The 19925-nt window shown below is 42.1% G+C and overlaps 1 protein-coding gene and 2 pseudogenes across 3 annotated transcripts; 2 read left to right on the top strand and 1 right to left on the bottom strand.

Annotated features, from left to right (window-relative positions):
• The first annotated feature begins 2135 nt into the window (after positions 1-2135).
• Positions 2136-5012, top strand: LOC145909263 (uncharacterized; annotated as a pseudogene). The gene is made up of 5 exons (XR_014403130.1): positions 2136-2151; positions 2246-2350; positions 2690-2892; positions 3172-3445; positions 3756-5012. The product of XR_014403130.1 is annotated as an uncharacterized LOC145909263 (transcript).
• Positions 5013-6922: 1910 nt separating this feature from the next.
• On the top strand, positions 6923-12320 carry LOC145909172 (uncharacterized; annotated as a pseudogene). Its single transcript, XR_014403118.1, has 4 exons — positions 6923-8538; positions 9135-9205; positions 10567-11340; positions 11563-12320. The product of XR_014403118.1 is annotated as an uncharacterized LOC145909172 (transcript).
• Positions 12321-12559: 239 nt separating this feature from the next.
• LOC145909086 (sushi, von Willebrand factor type A, EGF and pentraxin domain-containing protein 1-like) lies at positions 12560-14675 on the bottom strand. The gene is made up of 8 exons (XM_082996422.1): positions 14649-14675; positions 14196-14330; positions 13982-14092; positions 13742-13917; positions 13401-13443; positions 13176-13287; positions 12862-13005; positions 12560-12621 (listed from the first exon to the last, which is right to left on the bottom strand). Exons 1-8 carry the CDS (start codon positions 14673-14675, stop codon positions 12560-12562), a joined length of 810 nt encoding a protein of 269 aa, XP_082852548.1.
• Positions 14676-19925: the final 5250 nt, after the last annotated feature.

Raw genomic sequence — 19925 nt, 5'->3', positions numbered from 1 at the left:
TGTCTAATTGCCGAACCATAAGGTTGGCACCGATAGGTGGGGACAAATGCATTAGGCCGCGTTCCCTGTTCGGGGCGGTTTGCCAACGGCAGTTGAGCCGTCTGTCTGGATAGTCATACGGAACCGAAAAACAACTATGTCAGACATATAGAAATGGAGGGAGGGGGTAAAGCGGTAAGAGTTTTTTCTGCAGGAAAATTGTTCGCGGAAAATCAATGACCGCAAGTACCCTGGTATCCTGCCAATCGATCGGCGGCGGAAGTAAAGTAATTAACGATTTATGATGAATTGTATGGGGCCTATTCGCTCTGCCACAATTAGGTTTGTTATCGCCATTTGGATGCAAGCGAGTGCGGTAGAAATGGAACAACATGTCGGTAAACAACCTACTTTCCACGTCCCGGAGTCAAAAAGTTGTTTTCGTTTTCTCGCTACCAAGTATCGGCGTCTGCGGTAGATAAAAGTTGATCTTGGCACGACGCGACACAAACTGTCAGTGCCGCGCATGAGACTTATTCCGCTCTCCTGTAGTTCCCAACGCACCAGGGAAGTCGGCATAGCGTAAACATCCCATTGTGACGAAATATACAACTTCGCTGCGTGTATTGGAGTCAGAAACTACCATCGCGGCGTTGATCGGCAAAGAGAGGGTGCCTTATAAAGCAGCCTCGGTGAGCGGCACTGGCGAGTGAGGCGACTTAATTTCGCGGTGACTTCCGCATTGTTCGTGGGAAGAAACACACCGAACTGCTTGATTGCCGTCGACGAGACATGATCAGTGAGGTCGGCGACCACAGAACGTTTTTCAGGCGTTTCCGCCGCGCGTTGGAAGCTTCGCTCTTGAAAAAAATCTGTTCCATTCTATAGCACTACCTACGCTTTACAATGGTGCTCGCGTCGCTTTAATGAAGATAGTAGCAGATATGTTGGAAAGCGGTTATAAAAGTAGCGATGCGGAGGTGATGGAGGCCGTGTTTTCGCGAACCGCAACATGAGACGAAAAGCAGAATTATCGCGGGCAAGTCGTCGAAGAATCGTTTAAAACGCAGAAAAATAGCCAGGGCGGATTAACACAATCAATATGTTGTTGCATTATAAATGAGAATAGACCGCTTGATGGAAATACGTCGGCTTTTGTTTGTCCTAATGATCTTAAGGTTAAATTGAATTGATTTGAGCAAAATCTACGCTAGTTGTAAACTTTCGATTAAAAACAACTCCACCGATGCAAATGGCATACATGGCTGGGCACCGCCGCTTCGAAGACTCGACAAATATAGTAGGCTTCTTGGCAGGAAACTGACGAAGGCGGCGGTTTTGAAAACATCAAATGTCAAAGAATCGAAACGTGTTTGTCGGTCGTACCACCCGCTTATAGGTCCAGTGTTTCAAATTAACTGATGAGGCATACCACACGGGGTTGTGCGAGACACAAGTCGAGAGAGTGTTGAATCACGGGGTTACAGCAAGAGGCCAAGTTCGTCCATGCATTTGCGCATACCCACGTGATCAATTGGGAAAACTTGTTTTGAACGGCAGACACGGAGGGAAAAAGCAGATAGCGAGGGTCGATAGATATAAAGGGGAAAAGTCTCTCCTGCTGTGGTGGGAGATATGAGATGAGAACGCGGATTGGTTGGAACAGTCACATGCCGAAAGAGGCGCCTCTACATTTGCTATTTTACTGAACTGCAGATTTAAATATTTAAAGCAATGTTGATTGAATTGTAATCTGCATACAGTGGATGGAATTATGAAGCTTTGTTTTCAACTAAGTTTCTTATGAGGGAAATGTAAGTGACAATCAGTGTTTCAGAGAAACATTTTCTAGCTCAGGTGCGTCAACGCTTCGCGTTTCTTATATAGTTGATTCGCAAGCGGGTGTATCTTTGCACCACGTGTAAAGGACAAGAGATGGACATCTGGAGACAGGCAACGAGAATATTTTTGACTGTCAGGGTCAATTGCTGCAAATGTAAATTTCAATCATGCATTGCTTTGCCAGCACAAAATTATCCAAAAAAACGTTTCCCCAGCGTTAAGTTTATTGTCAACAATAAACAAATCTGTGCAATTTGAAACAAAATCCTGATCACGTTCTGAGGTGCGCGTGCCGGAAAGTGACGCAGGACGAAATGACGCGGCAAGGGAGTATTTTTGCAACGGAACTGCCGATGGCCGCCAATAAGGTAACCGACGCCGTGGCAGTGGCAATGGAACCCGATATTTTGGATTACGACGCCAGGATGGCGCCCTTTCATCCACTTGACGTGTGTGATCGTGGCGTTGTACTTACTCTACGCCTTGCTCCACTATCGCGCCCTGAAGATGATGCACCCAAGGATTGCTGGTAAGTCATAAAATCCCATATAAGGCACCACATGAATGGATGCATTTGATTGTCGTTAGCTTTGGCGAAGCAACATAGCAACTGTGTAGGTTTGGTCGATAAATGTACGTCACCAAACAGCATTTTAAAACCTTTTAAAACCGAGAAACAAAATCGGTGTACATTGTAAAAAAAACCTCAGTAGCAAAAGGGAAAAATTCGAAACCCGGTGCCACGGTTTAATTTCTGTAATGTTTGAGATTGCGCATTTTGCCCTATAGTCTCAGACACGTGCTGTGGTACCTCTGCAAGCTATACTATAGACATGAACCCACAATAAATTCTGATCGATTTTCGCAGAGCGCCACGGGAAAGGAGGGGTGTGGCTCGAGAATCTTTGCATTATCGCCATTCTTTTCGCTCTGGTGAGATTTGCCAATAATCAAGCTCTTCTTTTCACCGGATTTATGTCCGGATCGCGATGTTCGGTCCTCATCAACGTCAGCATCGCAATGTATTTCGTGACCGTCCATCCGATATATCTCTTCCTTTGGGTTCGCCAGGTAATACTACGACAGTCGAATTAGATATCTCACCCCATAATATAATGGTTGTATGAAAATGCATAATTCCGTAACAAGAAAGTTCGCAGATATTGATATGTAAACTGCCTTACAAGGTCGATTTTTAGCTGAGAAAAGCAGTCATAGTAAAGAAATTGGAAGTTGTTTGTTTAAGACCATTAACATATAATATTTCTATTACTTGTCTTAAACAAACGAATGCTGGATTTTGCATTGCGATTGCGAATGGAATTATATTGAATTGTTTGTATGACGCAGCGCATCTTCTACGCGAACCGAGCCCTGAAGCACCTCTACAGCAAGACGGTACGCTTCCTCAGCTGGGCGGCGCTGTTGTGCTTCATCTCCGTCACCATCGTGTCGATGGTAATATTCGTGGTTGACCCGCAAAACAGCGCCAGCGGACGGGTGTGCCATTACTCGTTGCTGGAAGGCAAAACTGACGAAAAAAAATATTCAAACGGGTCCCTGCCGGAAGGAGACGGAGGCCGACGTCAGGGGGTGATTGTGAATACCGGGAGGGGGAATTCAGGTACGAGAGATTGTTGCAATGATGCGCAATTTTAGGAACTGACTGAGCCGCTTAATTAATCACTGACTTTCTCGTGATCATAGACTGGAAAATGTTGTGAAAAACGGCTTTAGGTTACGTAAAGGCTCGAACACCAAAGACATACAACGAAAACCTTGAGTACTTGACTTGTGTCACAAATATAAACATTAATTCTTACATCGACGTTGTTTGATATTTTTTGCATTGTCAATCCGTAATATAAGGTTTATCACCCAAAACGGTTTCTGACAAAAAATTAGTTGTTAATGTTAGCAACTGCAACTTGTAGATGTCCTTCCTAGCCTTGTTCCTCTACCCGATCATGGATAACAAGCTCCGCGCTGTAAGGTCCAAGCACCTGCGTAGCCGGAGTGTGGGCTTACTAACCCTCATAAGAAGATCCTTCGTGCTGGCCGGCCTGTGCATCTTCTCGGACGTGGCCATCGCCCTGCTGGTGAAAACCGTCTACAACAGTTTCCCGAGTGCGGCGTTCGCACCGCTCGCAATGTACGACATCAATCTTATCATCAATATAATCTGCATCATAATGACGTTCCGACGGTGGCGGGTGATGTTGTTTCCATGGCTTTACACCGATACGTGCCGAGGCCTCTTCGACTGGTTGGGCAATTGTTCGCGTCGAATAAGACCGGGAACATCGGGCGTTTACGACATCAACAAACCGCGCCCGCCTGTACGCCGCCTCTTTTCCGTCGAAAGTACGTCAAACATGGAGCGAAGTGCCGTGAGTTCGATTCGCTACAAGGCCAACAGACGTGAGGCGACTCAGGCGGTCCAGGTTGTCCGTAACCCCGTTCCCGACGTCTTGCTGCCAATGATGGAAAGCCACGTGTGCGTGGAGCGCCCTCCGGAGAAAGAGACGTGGTATACGGAGTCTCTGCTCGCCAACTTGAATCAAAACATCGACCAAGACCTGCAGAATTATTCAGACAGCGTTTTGCAAATTGCCCGTCCGGAGTTTGAACGCAAGCGCTCCTCGTCGTTGGTGATACAGACCTCCCGCAGTGAATCATTTAAACAGACGAACGCAAAGGTGGCGGCAACGCTGTTGGCCAAGTCCAAGATGTGGATTTTCGACGGCAAGCACCTGTGACGCGGGGAGCTGTTTTTGGAGCCGGACGTGCAATCATAGTAAAATGGTCTTTCTTCACCAAGTGCGGCGAGTGCCAGGGAGAGATGCGGGGGCTGATGGCGCAATTGATCAGCTCGTTTCCGCATCTCACATCGTCCAAACGGTGGCATTTGGATCGCGAATACAACAGCGGTAACTCGAAGCCAATCAACAGAAGTTAGCAAAACTGCGAAGTTTCTCACACAACTTCTGCCAGCACATAAATAGGAACGACGATTGAAGTATCGACTTTAAAGAAAACCGCTACCGCTCGGTTTACGCAAATTGTTTTTCAAATAGTCCCGTACTTCAAGCCAAAGTGCAGCGAATGCCCTCTGTGCGATCGAATTGCGACCGTTGACGACGTAGTGTTATCTTTTCTTATCAGTGACGTTTTTCGTGCACAAATAAAGAAATTACGTGTATCTTTCTGCTTTCACAAGAAACAATGAATCATTGAAAAAATATGATATGACGGAAAGGAAAGACTTAAACACCGGGAAGTTAAATGACCAAGTTGTGGTAATAGGGTGTTATTACCGCTTTATATAAATACTAAGGGCATTAATCCCATAGGGAACTGTCACTGGGCCGTGCAGTGAGTGGCGATTGATAATAATGGAACCATAGTTTTGTTGGAGGAAATCGCACAGCGAACGCAACAAGTCATATAGTTGGTCTGTTTTGACGTGTTGGCGGAAGTTGTGCGCCAAGTTAGTTACAGTGACATTTGTGTTTACCAAACTTTTAATGCAAGCAGCAAGCAGTTTAAAACGTGTATATAGAGGTACGCAAATATAGAGGTACATCTATAAAGGCATGCAAATTGATTCATAAGTGTTACACTATTTTGAATAAGGAACTTGTGGAGCAAGCTTGATAATGGATGTCTTGAATAAGAATTACATTCTAGTAAGCTTTGCATAAAGACGAGATTGTTTTTATAGAACGGTTGGTTCTGTATTTTGTTATTGTGGCAGATTAACCTAATGTTGCGCAAATCAATTTGAAAAGGGGGGATTGTCGCGCGGATTTCCGTTTTGCTAATAAATACCTATATAAATTATTGCCAATGGTGCGTGCATGCGTGTGTGTGTGTGTGTCTGTTATGCAAAGAGGAGAGTTCGTCAAAATATACGCAGTGACGTTTGAGTGAGAATTTCTCACTATTTCCACCTTATTTATCCGTTAGAGCGATATAATGAATTTAACTATACCTGCCTTATTAGACGTTATCTATTTTGTGTATAAGCTGCAGACAAATGGCTTCCATGCGCTATATAGTTAAATTGTGTATAAGCTCATGTTATTGGCTCCACTTTGGTTATCTATTTTGTATGTACCTTTAACGTCAATGTCGAATTCTTGCTCTCAGCAACACACTTTGATTGTGTTGTTGGGGCAGAACCAAAGCAGGGCTACTTTAATTGTAGTTGCATTTCAGTTTGAGCGAAGCATGTTGAAGGAATAAGCGACAACTTTAATTTCGAAACAAAACCGATCACTCAGCATATAAACTGAGAAAACGTAACATGCCAGAAATTCCATTTGTTGACAGCGGTTTAACCTCATGTAATATCTTGACAAATGTAAATCCGACTTTTTGGCAATCGAACTTAAATATTCAAATGAGAGTCGAGCTGATTATATATAATTTCCACAAATCAGTACTTAAACATCAGGACGGCAATGAATCGCAATCTTCCGAATTGCTTTTGGCAATATCTCTCCAGTGTTTTATTCGGTAAGAATAATAAAGTGCCGACTGCAAGAAAAGGCCACGCTATGTGATCGAAAGTATTCATACTATTGCTACGTCACAAAGAAATCAACTATATCCCGTAATTGGAGTTCCGATACACCAAATTGGAATTATTTCCAATTGACCGCAACTTCATGTCACTAGAAAAAACATATATTTTACACAGCACATAGTTCTTCGAAAACAGGAAAATCAGCAAACTTTTAGGGCGTTATAACCATCCCCACTATAAACCTGGAGAATATTCAAATGGAACAAACCACTGTTTCGGCAAAAAAAAACGCGTTGTATTATACATTCGAGGAACAGCTGTTAACTCTAACCGCCTCGGGAGATTAACTTGTTGTCCAAAGTAGGCGAAAGGTTTTTTGGCGCTGCGTGTTTTGCTCGCACCAATTCGTTTCTCACTAATCACGTGTAAGAACCAGCAGTGTTTTTGTGCTTGTGGCTACGTCATCGCCGTGACGCACAACTGCGACGGGCATTTCTCCCAATGAATGGATCGGTTGGGCGAGAGCGAAAACATATCTGTCTAACTGCCACAAATATTGTGAGAATTACAACGCCAGTCAGCCACAGGAATAGCATCTATTCTGTGAAGAGCAGAAAAGAGTGTTTAGGCAAACGTTTTGATATCTACAACAAGGTTTTCATCTGTTGGTTACTGTCGGCATTTCTACTTTACGGAGTGATTATACAACATGGTGGGAGTTGGATTAGAGAAAGACGACGTGATGAACGCGACAAGGTATTTACCGGAAGAATACAACAACTCCGTCGTCGTGAACTTGGCCGTTTGCGCGGCCTGCTTAATTGTAGAATCTTACCTCATCGTGAGGTTATTATACACTGAGCACCGAAAACTGGCGAAAAAGCGAAGTAAGCGACGGGCGTACGACGCCAGTTTGAGACTGAGGGAGAAACAGAGGCAGAAGAAAATATCGCCATCAGAAATCGGACGATACTTTAAGGAGCTGCGCGAAAATTCGACCGAACATTCGGGGTCGAAATTCCGACATAGGGACAACACCGCCCAAACTAAGATTAAACGTTGTATGTCCAAGTTGTGCATTCTGGCGCCAGCACTTAACGTTACCAGCAACTGTCTGGTCATCGCAAAACTTTCGGGAATGCTGTACGCTCAGACAAACGGTCTGCCACAAGATTCAGTGCTTTGTAGCACTTGGCTTGTATTTATTATTTACTTAACCCACAGTCTGTCAATTACCGGCGGTTACATGTTTTTGTGGCTCCGCCAGTGGTTGTTCTATAGCAACCCGGCTGTAAACATGATCATCTACAGCCCAATATTAATATGGATCAGTCGGTTAGCGGGAATTATTTTGGTGATTGTGAGCGTGTTGTTTCCAGTTGCACCCGCTGTAAACTACGCTCTCAACGGGTTGTTCTCCGTATGCTGGCCGTTGCTTTTATCCGAACTGCAACGCTGGGCGGATGTATTGCCGCCCATTCAGATCTACCTGATGTTTTTCTTCCAGGTGCTTTTGCTCGGACTTTTCGTTTGTCCATTCGTGAAGCGCGAACTACGCAGGTACAGGAAGATAAAGAGAAATTCCAGCGCAGGGACGGGCGCAAATATTCCACCAAGCAATACAACACAGCTAAAACCTGAATACTGTACGACACCTCCCGCAGGTTGTCAGATGAATGGAAGTGTGGTAGATGCAAATGAGGGCGATCGACAGATACGGGCCACAAGTGCGGAAAGGAAGAACGCGTTTGAATGTGGTGTCAACCCTTCCATGGACGTAGGAGAAATCAAAGTTGCGTCAGGGACCATTCAGTACATGCGACCCCCCAGCTCCTCGTCGGTTGAAAACAACAGCAGATGCAGTGAGGTGGTTTCAGTCGGCAATCAAACAAAACCGCAAAAACAGACAACGTCAACCCACCCGAATGTCACCCAACAGAGCAACGCTGTCATGATGGACGAGGAAGCCCAGGAGACCGCGGCCGTTAGACGAGCTGTTGTGTCTGTGGTTATATATATATCAACCGCGATCGGCTTTGTGCTGACGAGCGCAATTGTGCAAAGCGACCTCTTTGTCACCAGCCTCGTGACGCAGAATGCCTTCACTATGGTGGGAAACTACTGCATCGTGCTTACCTACGCAACATGGTTCAAAATCTTCTTCGGCAAATGCGCCTCGAAGAAATGTTCTCCATGAGACTTAGGCTTGAACTCCTTGTTTTGTACAAACTAAATGTCTTTCACTTAATTGTGTTTGTGCTATATGTGCGAAATTTTGTGGTGTATTTTTTAACAGCGATACGACTATATTTCGCATATTGGCAGACACTACGTTATTGCTCAAGAGTTTTTTTTTTCTCGCTTTTTGCTAGAAATTGGAGCTGGACCGGTGTCTGTGTCGAATGCATATCATGCAAAAAGCCGCGCATAACTCGTCTGTAAACCCGCCCGGCTCCTGATGTTAACGGTTATGTAAAAAAGTTCCCAGGGTCTGTTGTCATATTTGGCGCAGTTCTACTATAAGTATGAGGCTTCTATGCAGATTAGTCGCCAGTAATCATAACTGATAATAAAGATTAATATGCCACAAATTTACCGCTAACAAGCACGTGTGGTCGATTACAGTTTAGGTCGATATCCTAACAAATAAGTGCGTTAATGCCGTCTTTTTTTCTTTTACTGGGTGTTACTGTGTACTCGTTGCTCACAAATTAGGATATTGTTAAAATGATATAATGCAAATGTGGGCATTCATTTTAACTCCGTGTTTACGCTTTTCAAGCAGGAAATGTGCTAATAAGCATCCGCTACGTCTCGATCGAAGGGTCAAACGTCACCAGTCCTGTTTGTTTTGTATGTTGTTTTTCTGCGCTTACTCGTGTCCCGTGGATAGCTGCAAAGTGGGGCAGTTTTTCAAGATAAATGAAACACTCGGATCCGTAAAGTGAAAATCGATTTCTGACGTCGCTGTGACGTATGTTTTGAAAACTATTGTAGGAAGTGGCTTTTAGAAGTGAGTTTACGTGTTTGGCAAATAGTGATTCATTGCAAGTTACGTTTCAGGGTGCCTGGTTTTCCCCTGCACACCAGGGCGGAACCAGTAGTTTACCATCAGGACAATAAGTTTAAATCAAGTCCTGCATGCAAAGAGTTAAACTTTGTTCAGGATAATCTGTTTGAGCATTGTAACTCAAGTTGTAACTTTATGTCAGCAATTATGGCGTTAAGAAGGTGGGTGGCATTTGAATATTGCATAGCATAAAAAAATCGAATTTCAGTTCGCCTTACATGACATTCTATTTAACAAAGACGTATTGTCGTCCAAGGATGTCGAGAGAAACGCTTGAAAACAACGTCTTTAAAAATACGCCAGTTTTTGTGCGCCGCGTTTCGTAAAGGGGGGAGTGCGATACGGGGTCATAAAAGCTTGGATCTACTGAAAGAAATTCTAAACGCTTGATCAATAGAAACCTACATAGGAATTGGTATGTAAACATTTAAGTCTTTTTGACTTCTGAATCTAACACATTACGATGACTTTCAAGTTTTTCTCTCAAGTGAAAACGGCAGCGTATGAAACTGCGTAAACATTGGGCTTTAAATTACGTCACAATTCGAACAGGAAATAAAAGGGAGCAATGGCTTTCTTTCGGTTGCGCAGCAGAGTAGCAGAGTCGAATGCCTAGTGACGCATCTTGTGGCAATTCCTACGACGGCTTTCACGCCATGCGTTTGAAGTGCTATTTGATTTTGCTCCAATACTGGTTTTCAATCACGACAGTTGCCATTCGGGGACAGGGATTTTCAATCACTACTATCTGCTGCGTTATCTTTATAGGCCCTGCAGCAACTCGCTTCGTTGTGAAATTTGTCAATGCGCAGTCAATTCATTTTCTTTAAATTTCCTCTGTGCAGACTGTTCATGGGCAATGAAGGCAAACGAGTTCGTCGCTGCTTTTGCAAATTTTATGAACAGAAATAACAATGGCTGCGTATATCATCGCGTCAGATGATGTGACGTCTCACAACACGCCACACGTGCGGACAAAACAAAGCACAATATAAAGCCCATCTGCGTCACCTTTAATTGCACCAACATGAGTCACTAAACCCATCAAGGGACTGCAACGCTGTGGTTTTATGGACACCCGCTCACAACACTGTTGTGTATCTTTCAGGCAGTCACTGTGAAAGTAGGTGTTTTTCTGTAATAGAGAAATGTTGGAATTTTGACCATGACCGAAGCAAGCACGACTGAAAATATCAACGTGACGGAGCCCTTGCTCGGTTCCGTGCAGAAATTTGTGGAAAACGGGCACAGCTTGTGGATTGCCTGCCAGGTAGTAACCGTGGTATGTTCGCTGTTTGACATTTACTTCATCATATGCCTTTCGCTGCATTGGCGGAGGGAGTGGCGATCGCCGGTGAAGAGCTATTTCAGTAAAAGCGCGCGCGCCAAGAACGACTCCCAGTGGGGAAGTACCGCGTCGCGAATTGCTAACAGTCGCAGGAACACAGGCGCGGATACTTTTGCCCAAAACCTGCCTGCAAGGCGTCCAAAAACGCGGGAAAATGTGTATAGAAAATGGATGCTATTATTAGGACTTGGGGCGTCGACTTCGGCCTTGGTTCATCTCATTCCGATCAAGTACAAAGCGGATACGTCACTCGGGACCCAATACCTCGGCTGTGTCGCTGTTTACGACATCGCAAACACGCACGAAGCGCTGCCGATATTTTTCTACATCGCGCTCACGTCGACGTTCCAACTTTCGCTGTTGGGTTTGTTTCTTTATCCGCTTGTGAGACGCAAGATCGACGCTTACCGGCTCGGTCAAGTCGCCTGCCCTTCACCTAGCCTGTCTCTACACTCAAGGAAAGCAAGTGCATTACGAGCGTCCATCCCAGACATGACGCGAGGATCGTGTGACAACTTCTTGGCTCCGCCCACAAAAAATTTGCAGAAACGCGCCTCGTCGCAAACGGCGGTAACCGAAAGTTTTGTATGATTTATTGGTTGTGTCTAACTGCTATTAATATAAATGTAAAAAAAACATTTTTAAATTTAAAAGCATTTTTTGATAACTTTTTCGAAAAAAGTCACGTTGATACTGTTATTGTTCTGACTTGTCGATGCAGTTGAAGCATTGTACTTTGCTATTTGGACACTTGGTTTTATGCCACGAATTTAACGCACCTTTACGTTTTAGGTAAACAGCACCGCGGATTATTCCCCCTCGCGTTTAAGCACGAAAAAGCTCGGTGCTCCTTATAGGTGGCTAAAAACCCGACTCTCCAACACCGAAAAAATCGACAAGAAACAAACGGACGTCATTCCGAGCCCCAGCGACCGACAGAACAATCTCCGATTAAAAACTAGCGCGTGCACCATCAGCAAGGGCATGGAAAGATCGGTGATAAGGTAAGTATTTGGACGACCATGTGTATTCTGACCGACGTGACGATGGTGACTGTCGCTTTGCTGTACGGGCCCGGGACACCTCTACTGTTTATCAGCACAATGAACAACTTCAACATCGTCGTGAATCAGCTGTGCTTGATTGCAACGTACAGCAGATGGAAGGAAATTCTTCTGCCTTTGTGTACGAGGTCTAAGGTCGGCGCAAGTGCGCCAAAAAGAATGGAAAGGGGTTCTGTTGCGCCACCAACTAGCGATGCATCTCCCGGTTCAAGACGAAATGAGAAACAGATCGAAAGTTGGTCACGCCATGGGACGAGCCCTTCAAGGTTTACTTTTGACGAAAACTTTGAGAGCGTTGGCGAAAACCCAGTTAGTCACTCTATGACGTCAGAACCTGGAAGTCCAGCATTTACCGAAAGAAATTCGTTTCACACAAAAAGGGGTTCGCTGTAAAGCTGTGTAGGTGTTAATTTTGTCGAAGGACTTAGTTTTTATAAATGTGCTTTTGTAAGTTTCATTGCTGATATTAACACTGTCTTTTGAATTATCGTCATGAAATTAGAGCAATACACTATTTTAGATTGTTTTATAAATGAACCACGGTGAAGTCGTGCTGGAGGAAGTTTGCATCATGTAAGCAAGGTAGATCTGACTAGTTAGTGACTGATGTCTGACAACAGGAGTGACGTTTTAACAGTCGCCCCTACGTCGCAACAAAACTGGTACTATCAAATCCGTTTGTGAGTAGTATGTAACACGGTGCGTATCCAAGTAACGATGAATCACTAGTTTTCATGTGGCTTAACGCAACGTACACTGAGATACTGGTGATTCATAAAGAGCATCTCTATGACGGATGGGTAGCAAAAAAAATGAATATTACATTTAAACTCTACATGTTTTAAACGTTAACTTGACGCCACTTTAGCGCCACCACGTGTCCAATATACTTCGTACCATACAACACTAGTTTGTCGACAAAATATTAATACATCTTTGAAATTACAAGGTTTCACAAGTTAGATTACATATGAACATTCTAGGAATTTTGTCACTTGGTTTGGATTATGATAAAACTACAACACACCTGCATGTAGAGCTCTTCGAGCAACAGCCTCAAATTCTGCAAAACTGTCCAAGACGTACACGTGGTCCGGTTTCGGGTTAGATGCAATGTTGTTTAATTCCTCCACATTTCCAGACGCAACGCCAAACGTGAAAATTTCTATACCTGTGACATATAACTTACTCTGTTAACCTGGCACGCAACTTTGAGGCCACGACTTTCCTTATTTGCCCAAAGCGCGCGACCGTAAACCAAATGCATTTACAGAAGTGACTTTTGCTCGTATTTTTTAATTGCCAATGGTCTCCATAAAGCAAGTGGTTTTGCTGTGTTACCTTCGCGACGCAATCTTTGTGCGACTGTTATCGGATCCCCGCCGTTTGAACGACCGTCTGTAATCAGCAGCACAACCTTCTTAGAATCAGTTCGTGCAGATTCCAGAACAATCTACAAAACAAATAATGCCATGCCAATTATATCAGTTTTGAAGTCGATTCAGTTGTGATAATATTGCCACAAATTTTCTACCTCGAAAATTAAATTAATTCGTATCTACTCACCCTTGCCTTCGTCAAACCTCCAAGAGTGTTAGTCGATCCACTCCTGAGGAAAATATACAACTTTGGTCAACAAGTATTTCACGCTATTCCCCTCGTTGTCAGTCAACGCGACTGTTGCGACAAGTCATTAGACAATCAATGATTGTTACGTCAAAAATTCATTCTTTTATTTATCCTCTATTACCAAATACAAGCTTCTAGGGTTGCCACATCCGCCATTTTAAGTGGTTTGTCTTGTGCATGATAAGTTTATTTTGGGCATTTTTGTCACATTTCGCTTAACACTTTTAGCTACTTGCGGTTTTCCTTTAACTCTAATTTGTACACTGAATCACACTTACGCATAAGTTATAGCTGGCAATGCGGTTCCAAGCAGGGAGCATTTGTGTTCGTGGATGTTGCTTACGCTTACTTGATCAACCCAAACCTTTGCGTTGTCAGCAAAAGTGATGACAGCAACTCTGGTGGTATCCAGAGAGACCGGAATCCCACTGACAAACCGAGCTACGAAACTAATCTGAGAAATATGCAGTATATTAAAAAGGGAGAGAATTAAATGTTTATTATCGATCAAAACAAACCTCGTCTTTAAAATTATGCAATTCGACACTGTGCGAAGCATCTATCACAAAAACAAGATCTAGTTTCTGATTGCTTCGTAAGCGCAGAACGTTTCGTTTGAATATTCCAACCTGCGAAAACAATGAAATTTCACCAGTTTTGGACTTGTACCGTGGAAATCTTACTGGAAACATCATGGATGTTTGTGCATCAAACGAAACTTTCACCACTTACCACGTCATCAATTCGCGCAGTGTTCAATTTGGATGCTGGAGGTTTCATTCGTGGTTTATATGGAAGTGACTTAATATTTCCGAACTGTACATGTGCATGTCCGGCTTCAAAATAATTCAGGTTGTTATTTTTCACCTAAAGTTGTTTGAACAATTTTTCGCCAGATAAAAAACTAAGCTCCCGGTGAGGCTTGAACCAGGCCCAACGCTCTACCACCTGAACTACAGGAGCTCAGCGGTTTCACGGGGTATATTGTGGCCAAGGTACACTGGTATGCAAGCGCACAACTTGTCAGGCAACCTTCACATATGCGTAGGGGATCTCTACCACTATAATCAGACAACGCAGTAATGTTTCATGCAATGGCATGATTGGCAGGATCTCCCCACTGCACAGGTCCCTATTTGGCGATCACAGCTATCGTATCGATACGGCTTAGTTTTTTTTACTTACCATGTGAGGCTTTTTGACCATCGCCATGACTAATAATCAGGAGCAAGTTAATCACAAATAGCTGAATGGCTACTTGCATCCTGTAAGGGGTCCGCATTCAACGGTAACCGATAAATCTCCCAAATCAGTAGATTGCTTTGCATTTATCTCATAATTTTTTGAACTGTCGTTTTGCGCTATCTAGCTTGAATCAAACGACACCTAAGGGGTGGTGACCATTTATATAGACATCAACATCACAAGGATTGTTAGGAGTCGAAAGATGGAAAGCAGTCAGTGAAATTCGAACGTCAGCGCGAACCGCGTTGCCCCGCCGCAAAATCACTCGCTTTCGTCATTTTCATGCTGTTTATTTGTAAACTTTCGTCTAGATTCCGACGATCGAATAAAAGCTGGAGTGCTTTTATCAACGCCTTAAGTTGATGTTGTGTCGATAAGACGCTGCAGGGCTCCTGTTTATCATCCACTTCCATCGCCACACGCTCACGAACCTGGGGCCCGCCGTAAATATTTATTCACATTCGAGCACCGTGTATATATAACCTGGATTTTGTTTCTTCTGAAATCCTGCACGTTAATACCAGTGCTGCAATAGACACACAACGAAGCGTGTTGTTTCTCGGTATATTTTCGAAGGCACAGTGCACAATTTTCCTACAATGCATTCAAATCAAATATTCTTTGAAGACTGTTTTTGAAAGAGTGGCTACAAGATTTATCACAATTTTACATTCCACTCAGACAAAGATTTTTTTTGCTCTTATTTTCCGTGCAATGATCTCTACATATAATGTTAGGCGGCAAGTATTTGTGACAAATCGCATTTTTGGAGTGATGTTCGTATAGTGGTAAATATTTCATAATTTTTGGTATAGACTGTTGCGACCTATATGCCAATTATGAGCCCCAATCCGGGTCTTACCAATATTGTTTATGGTCGATGGGAAAACCTATTTGATTAACGCATTTGACATAAGATCGCACGTGAGTTCTAATTGTTGTGTTTTCCTTACCTGACTTTAATTGAAACTTAAGGCAAACATTCCAACAATATTTATTTTCCATGAACTATTTTGGATACGAAATTGACATACGCAATTATACTAACGCCAAACTGAGTGAATTTACGCCAAAGCGCACAGACAAAAAGGTGAGCACAGTACAGCTGCGCTGCCCCGCCTCAGTCCAAATGCACACGGAAAGTTACATTATTTAAACCTGAGAGAAATAAAGTGATCGAAGTGTTGTGAAAAGCAGGATGATGAAAGAAAGTTAAGCGGATATTGAGGAAGATTAATATGACGTCAAAACAGCTGTTAAACCATATCACACAAAAGACACAAATCACTCGAATGCACATCTGTTGCTATCGCTACACTTTGAAATGAAACAAGCTTGCCAAGACGACCTAAAAATACCTATTACCCTTAACGCAGTGGAGTGAGACGCCAAAATGACAACTGGCCATGCAACCTAAGTCCATTAATGCAACCGTTGACATGTAACGTAAAATCACGTTACATAGCCTATATCCAAAACCTACCGTATAATTCGAACGAATATTTTTGAATTGTTTGCCGCCGACATACAAACTGATTATTCCAGATATTATATCCAACACGCACAAGTTCATCAAAATAATATTAAATGGCCCTCTGTGGAAATGAATGTGATTTTAATGTTGATTTTTGAAACATTGTAATCATAAAATTTTGCAGCTTCTACACATAAAATTTTTAGTTATACATTGGATGCTTTTTTTTAAGGATGGGATAACGGAACAAATAGGATTATAACACTGTATTTTAAACGTTTAATTTCATATGCCAAGTACTAAGTGCGTTGTTCGAAATGTTATATTTGGCATTTTTGAAAAATAATATTTTAGATTGTATCTGACTTACCTAATGTTTTAGATCGAGCAAGGACAGTCAGGGTAAGTGTGTTAAATATAATTCCAAACACACCCAAAAGTATCAGAATAACAGAATACACAATACCCCATTCAAACGGTAAATTCTGGTTGAAAAAGTCGTGGTAACTTACATTGGAGGTATTCATTTTCAAACAATCAATTTCAGTTTCTCAAATTGAAAAAATCTGCAAAGTTTTAAATCGTTTTTCTGAAAAATACAAAAATTTTTAATGTTGTATTCACTGGGATTTAGAAAATGAGGGGATACCCCCGTGCTATCATGTCGGCTTGCGTTGTACGAAGCAACCACCGCCGAAAGTGCTTCGTCCCATTGTTTATTATCGCATTGGACATAATTACGGAGCATTGTTATGATGGTGCGGTTGTCGCTGACAGTGTTCGCATTTACGACAATAAGCCTCTGTCTCCTCTCTCCACTTTAGCCAGTAAAAACGCTGTGACAGTTTGCTCAAGGTTTTAGCCATTCCTAAGTGTCCCCCGCTATGTACCTGGTCGTGGCACGCGGACAGCACTTCGCTGCGCATGGAAAAGGGAACCAACACTTTATGTAGATTGATCTCCCACAAAAAACAGTGTTTACGACCAGCCACCACCTGAAAACTGTCTGACTTTGCGCTCATTATTTCTCTCGCCAGCACTTGACCAATCATTACTGCCCGCGTTTGCCACGCAAGCATGATCGCTCGGTATAAAATCAAATAAAACAAGCGAAACAACCACAAATATATTATAAAAGGTGAGTGTAACAGAAAACATGTGAGTGAAAGTGAAGTGAAAATACATAAACAAATCCTATGTATTATCAAAAGATGTTGAGATGAAAATGTGTTAGGGCGCTGTTTATTAATGGTTTATCCCGTTTGTAACAATGTATAAGCACGAAAAGATCATAACTATGGACAACAACCACTGTGAAAACTTTCCTTGCAAACGCGGAAGGCAAGGTGTCGGTGTTTCCTGACAAGGCACTGAGATAAGTTTATCGTGGTCGGAATCATTTCCGATTGATTGTTGGATTATTATAAAGCGCGATTCTAGCGTGACGTGTGAGTTATTTTAAAGATCCATTGTGCCAAGGATTCAACATTCAACTATTATTTTTGTATTAAAAAGCCTTCACGCAATGCTTTACGAACGTATTCGAAACATAAATTAACACCATTGCAAACGTGATAAATGTTTTTGGTTTTTGTTTCGCATTTTTAACTCAGAAGAACAGGGAAAGGTAATTTGATGTTAAGTCGCCACTTCGTCATCTTCTTGGAAGGCTTCGATTTGCATTTTCTGTCGTCGTGACCAAATCTCGAGCTGAACACGTAGTTAGAGTGGACGACAAATGCTTCTAAAAATTACTCTAATGTATAGTATTAATTTCATCGAATAAATTTCGTACTCTCTCAATCAAATACTCGCAATCAATACCCTTTTCTCACAATACATTGCCCCATATCTCGTATAAATCTCAGTGAATTCCTAATTCCTAATCAGTGATCTCCTACAGACATGACACAAGGACAACCATGTTAATAACACAAGGTTAGGACAAGTAAAATTTGCGACTCGATAATAAGCAGGTAATTTGCGCATTGCTTTTATTGCAGCAAATCGCATACAGGCGTATATATACATAACGACAAGATACAGTCGTGTAACACGGAAAAGTGGCAAAATCCGCATGCAACAAGCAAACAATTCAAGTCAATTACTCGGCTTCTTCTTTAAAATAAATTTGATGCCAGGATTGCCAAAAATCGTGGGTCGCGACGGCATTCTAAATGTCGCGCCATTGTGTCATGAAGTTTGGTGAAACATGGCTTTGCAAAATTTGGATAAACGTTTGGGTTGCAGCGGACAATGTTTCTTCACCTCAAAACTTGCAACGCAAATCTCATAAACTGAGAACACGAATATTTACATTTCAGGCCTGACGAAAAAAAAACGCAGTAATCTTATACTTTGATACTTCAAAAAGGACGCTGGGGCTTTCCACAAAGGAGCCCTCATTAAAACAAGTTGGACACTCGTGTCCCATATAGGGTTGTCAACACGTAGTTTATGAGTATAACATGTGAATCAACAACAGGACACAATGACCAATGGCTTTTTGAAAAATCTATCCATCAACAAGTGATTGAAATAATAATGTTCTTTACAGGCCACTTTAAAATGTATTGTGTTGCTGTTGCTGTTTCTTAAATTGTATGCTTGTCACCCTGAAATGGAGTGATTTCCCCAACAGCTAATTATCTTCTGAACTCCAGCACGATCTCATCAGTCCTGTTATGTGTTTCCAAACACCAATCAGAAACAGTTTGGTCTCGTTGCGCATTTTTCTACAGATTGAATGCAAAATATTATTTCTTTTTGTCGCAATTTATATAATTCCATTACATTTTATTGACTATAGTGTCGTCATATCAAGGTGTTGCCTGATGTATTTCATGTTGGTAAAAACATCCAAAAACATATGTGCATATATATATATATATATATATGCATATATATATATTGTCATAATCACTACATACTCATGGATATTGTCAAAAGGCGGGATAATGGTCATTTACACTATTATTTATTGCATCATCCCATAGCAATGGTGTCTTCCGTTGGCATGAAATAGGGCTTGTCAAACGTCTTGTGAAGAAATAGCTAACATTTTCATCATTTCACCTCATCAGTTTCACAATTACCAATTTCTTGCAGTCGTGTATATCAGACATGTTTGGAATATTTACCGGATGACTATGTTAACAGAACAAAGATAAGATTAATAAATACTTGCCCCGACGCAATGTTGTAAAATATGGGGTTAAGACATTCGCTCACTCGCAAGCAAAAATACGATGATGACGAAAGTATCACATTCCATTTATATCCGTTGATGCCGACACGATTTATGTCTTGAAGTTCAACTGTTGATGTAAAGTATTGCATTGCAACAAAAACCGTTAATATTAGTGCAACAGTCGAATGAAATTCAGAAAATTGCCTAGAAACTTACAAACAATGTTAATTTTGGCATGTTGTTCATAACAAACGTTTAAATTTTCTTGTAAATAAAGTTTATTACTTACTGCAAACAGGAATATATCCTAAGTAGTATGACATCACAATGAGCACAAGTTGAAGAGAGATACGTTTGTGTTTTGCTTCTTTACGGTTTTTAACTTCAGCTGCAAAAAACATAACGACAGGACATGACACGTTGTTACTATTTTTTAATGCATAGATCTGCGTTGTCATATTCATTTTCCGACGATTAGTAACCACCAAGTAATAAAAGCTATTGACAGACTATTTAACTGACAGAATAACAAACAAGTTAGTGATTAGTTATT

The sequence above is a fragment of the Ascidia mentula genome, chromosome 1 (assembly GCF_947561715.1).
Source record: "Ascidia mentula chromosome 1, kaAscMent1.1, whole genome shotgun sequence".
In the NCBI taxonomy this organism is placed as follows: Eukaryota; Metazoa; Chordata; class Ascidiacea; order Phlebobranchia; family Ascidiidae; genus Ascidia; species Ascidia mentula.
This window is presented reverse-complemented; position numbering and strand designations above follow the sequence as displayed.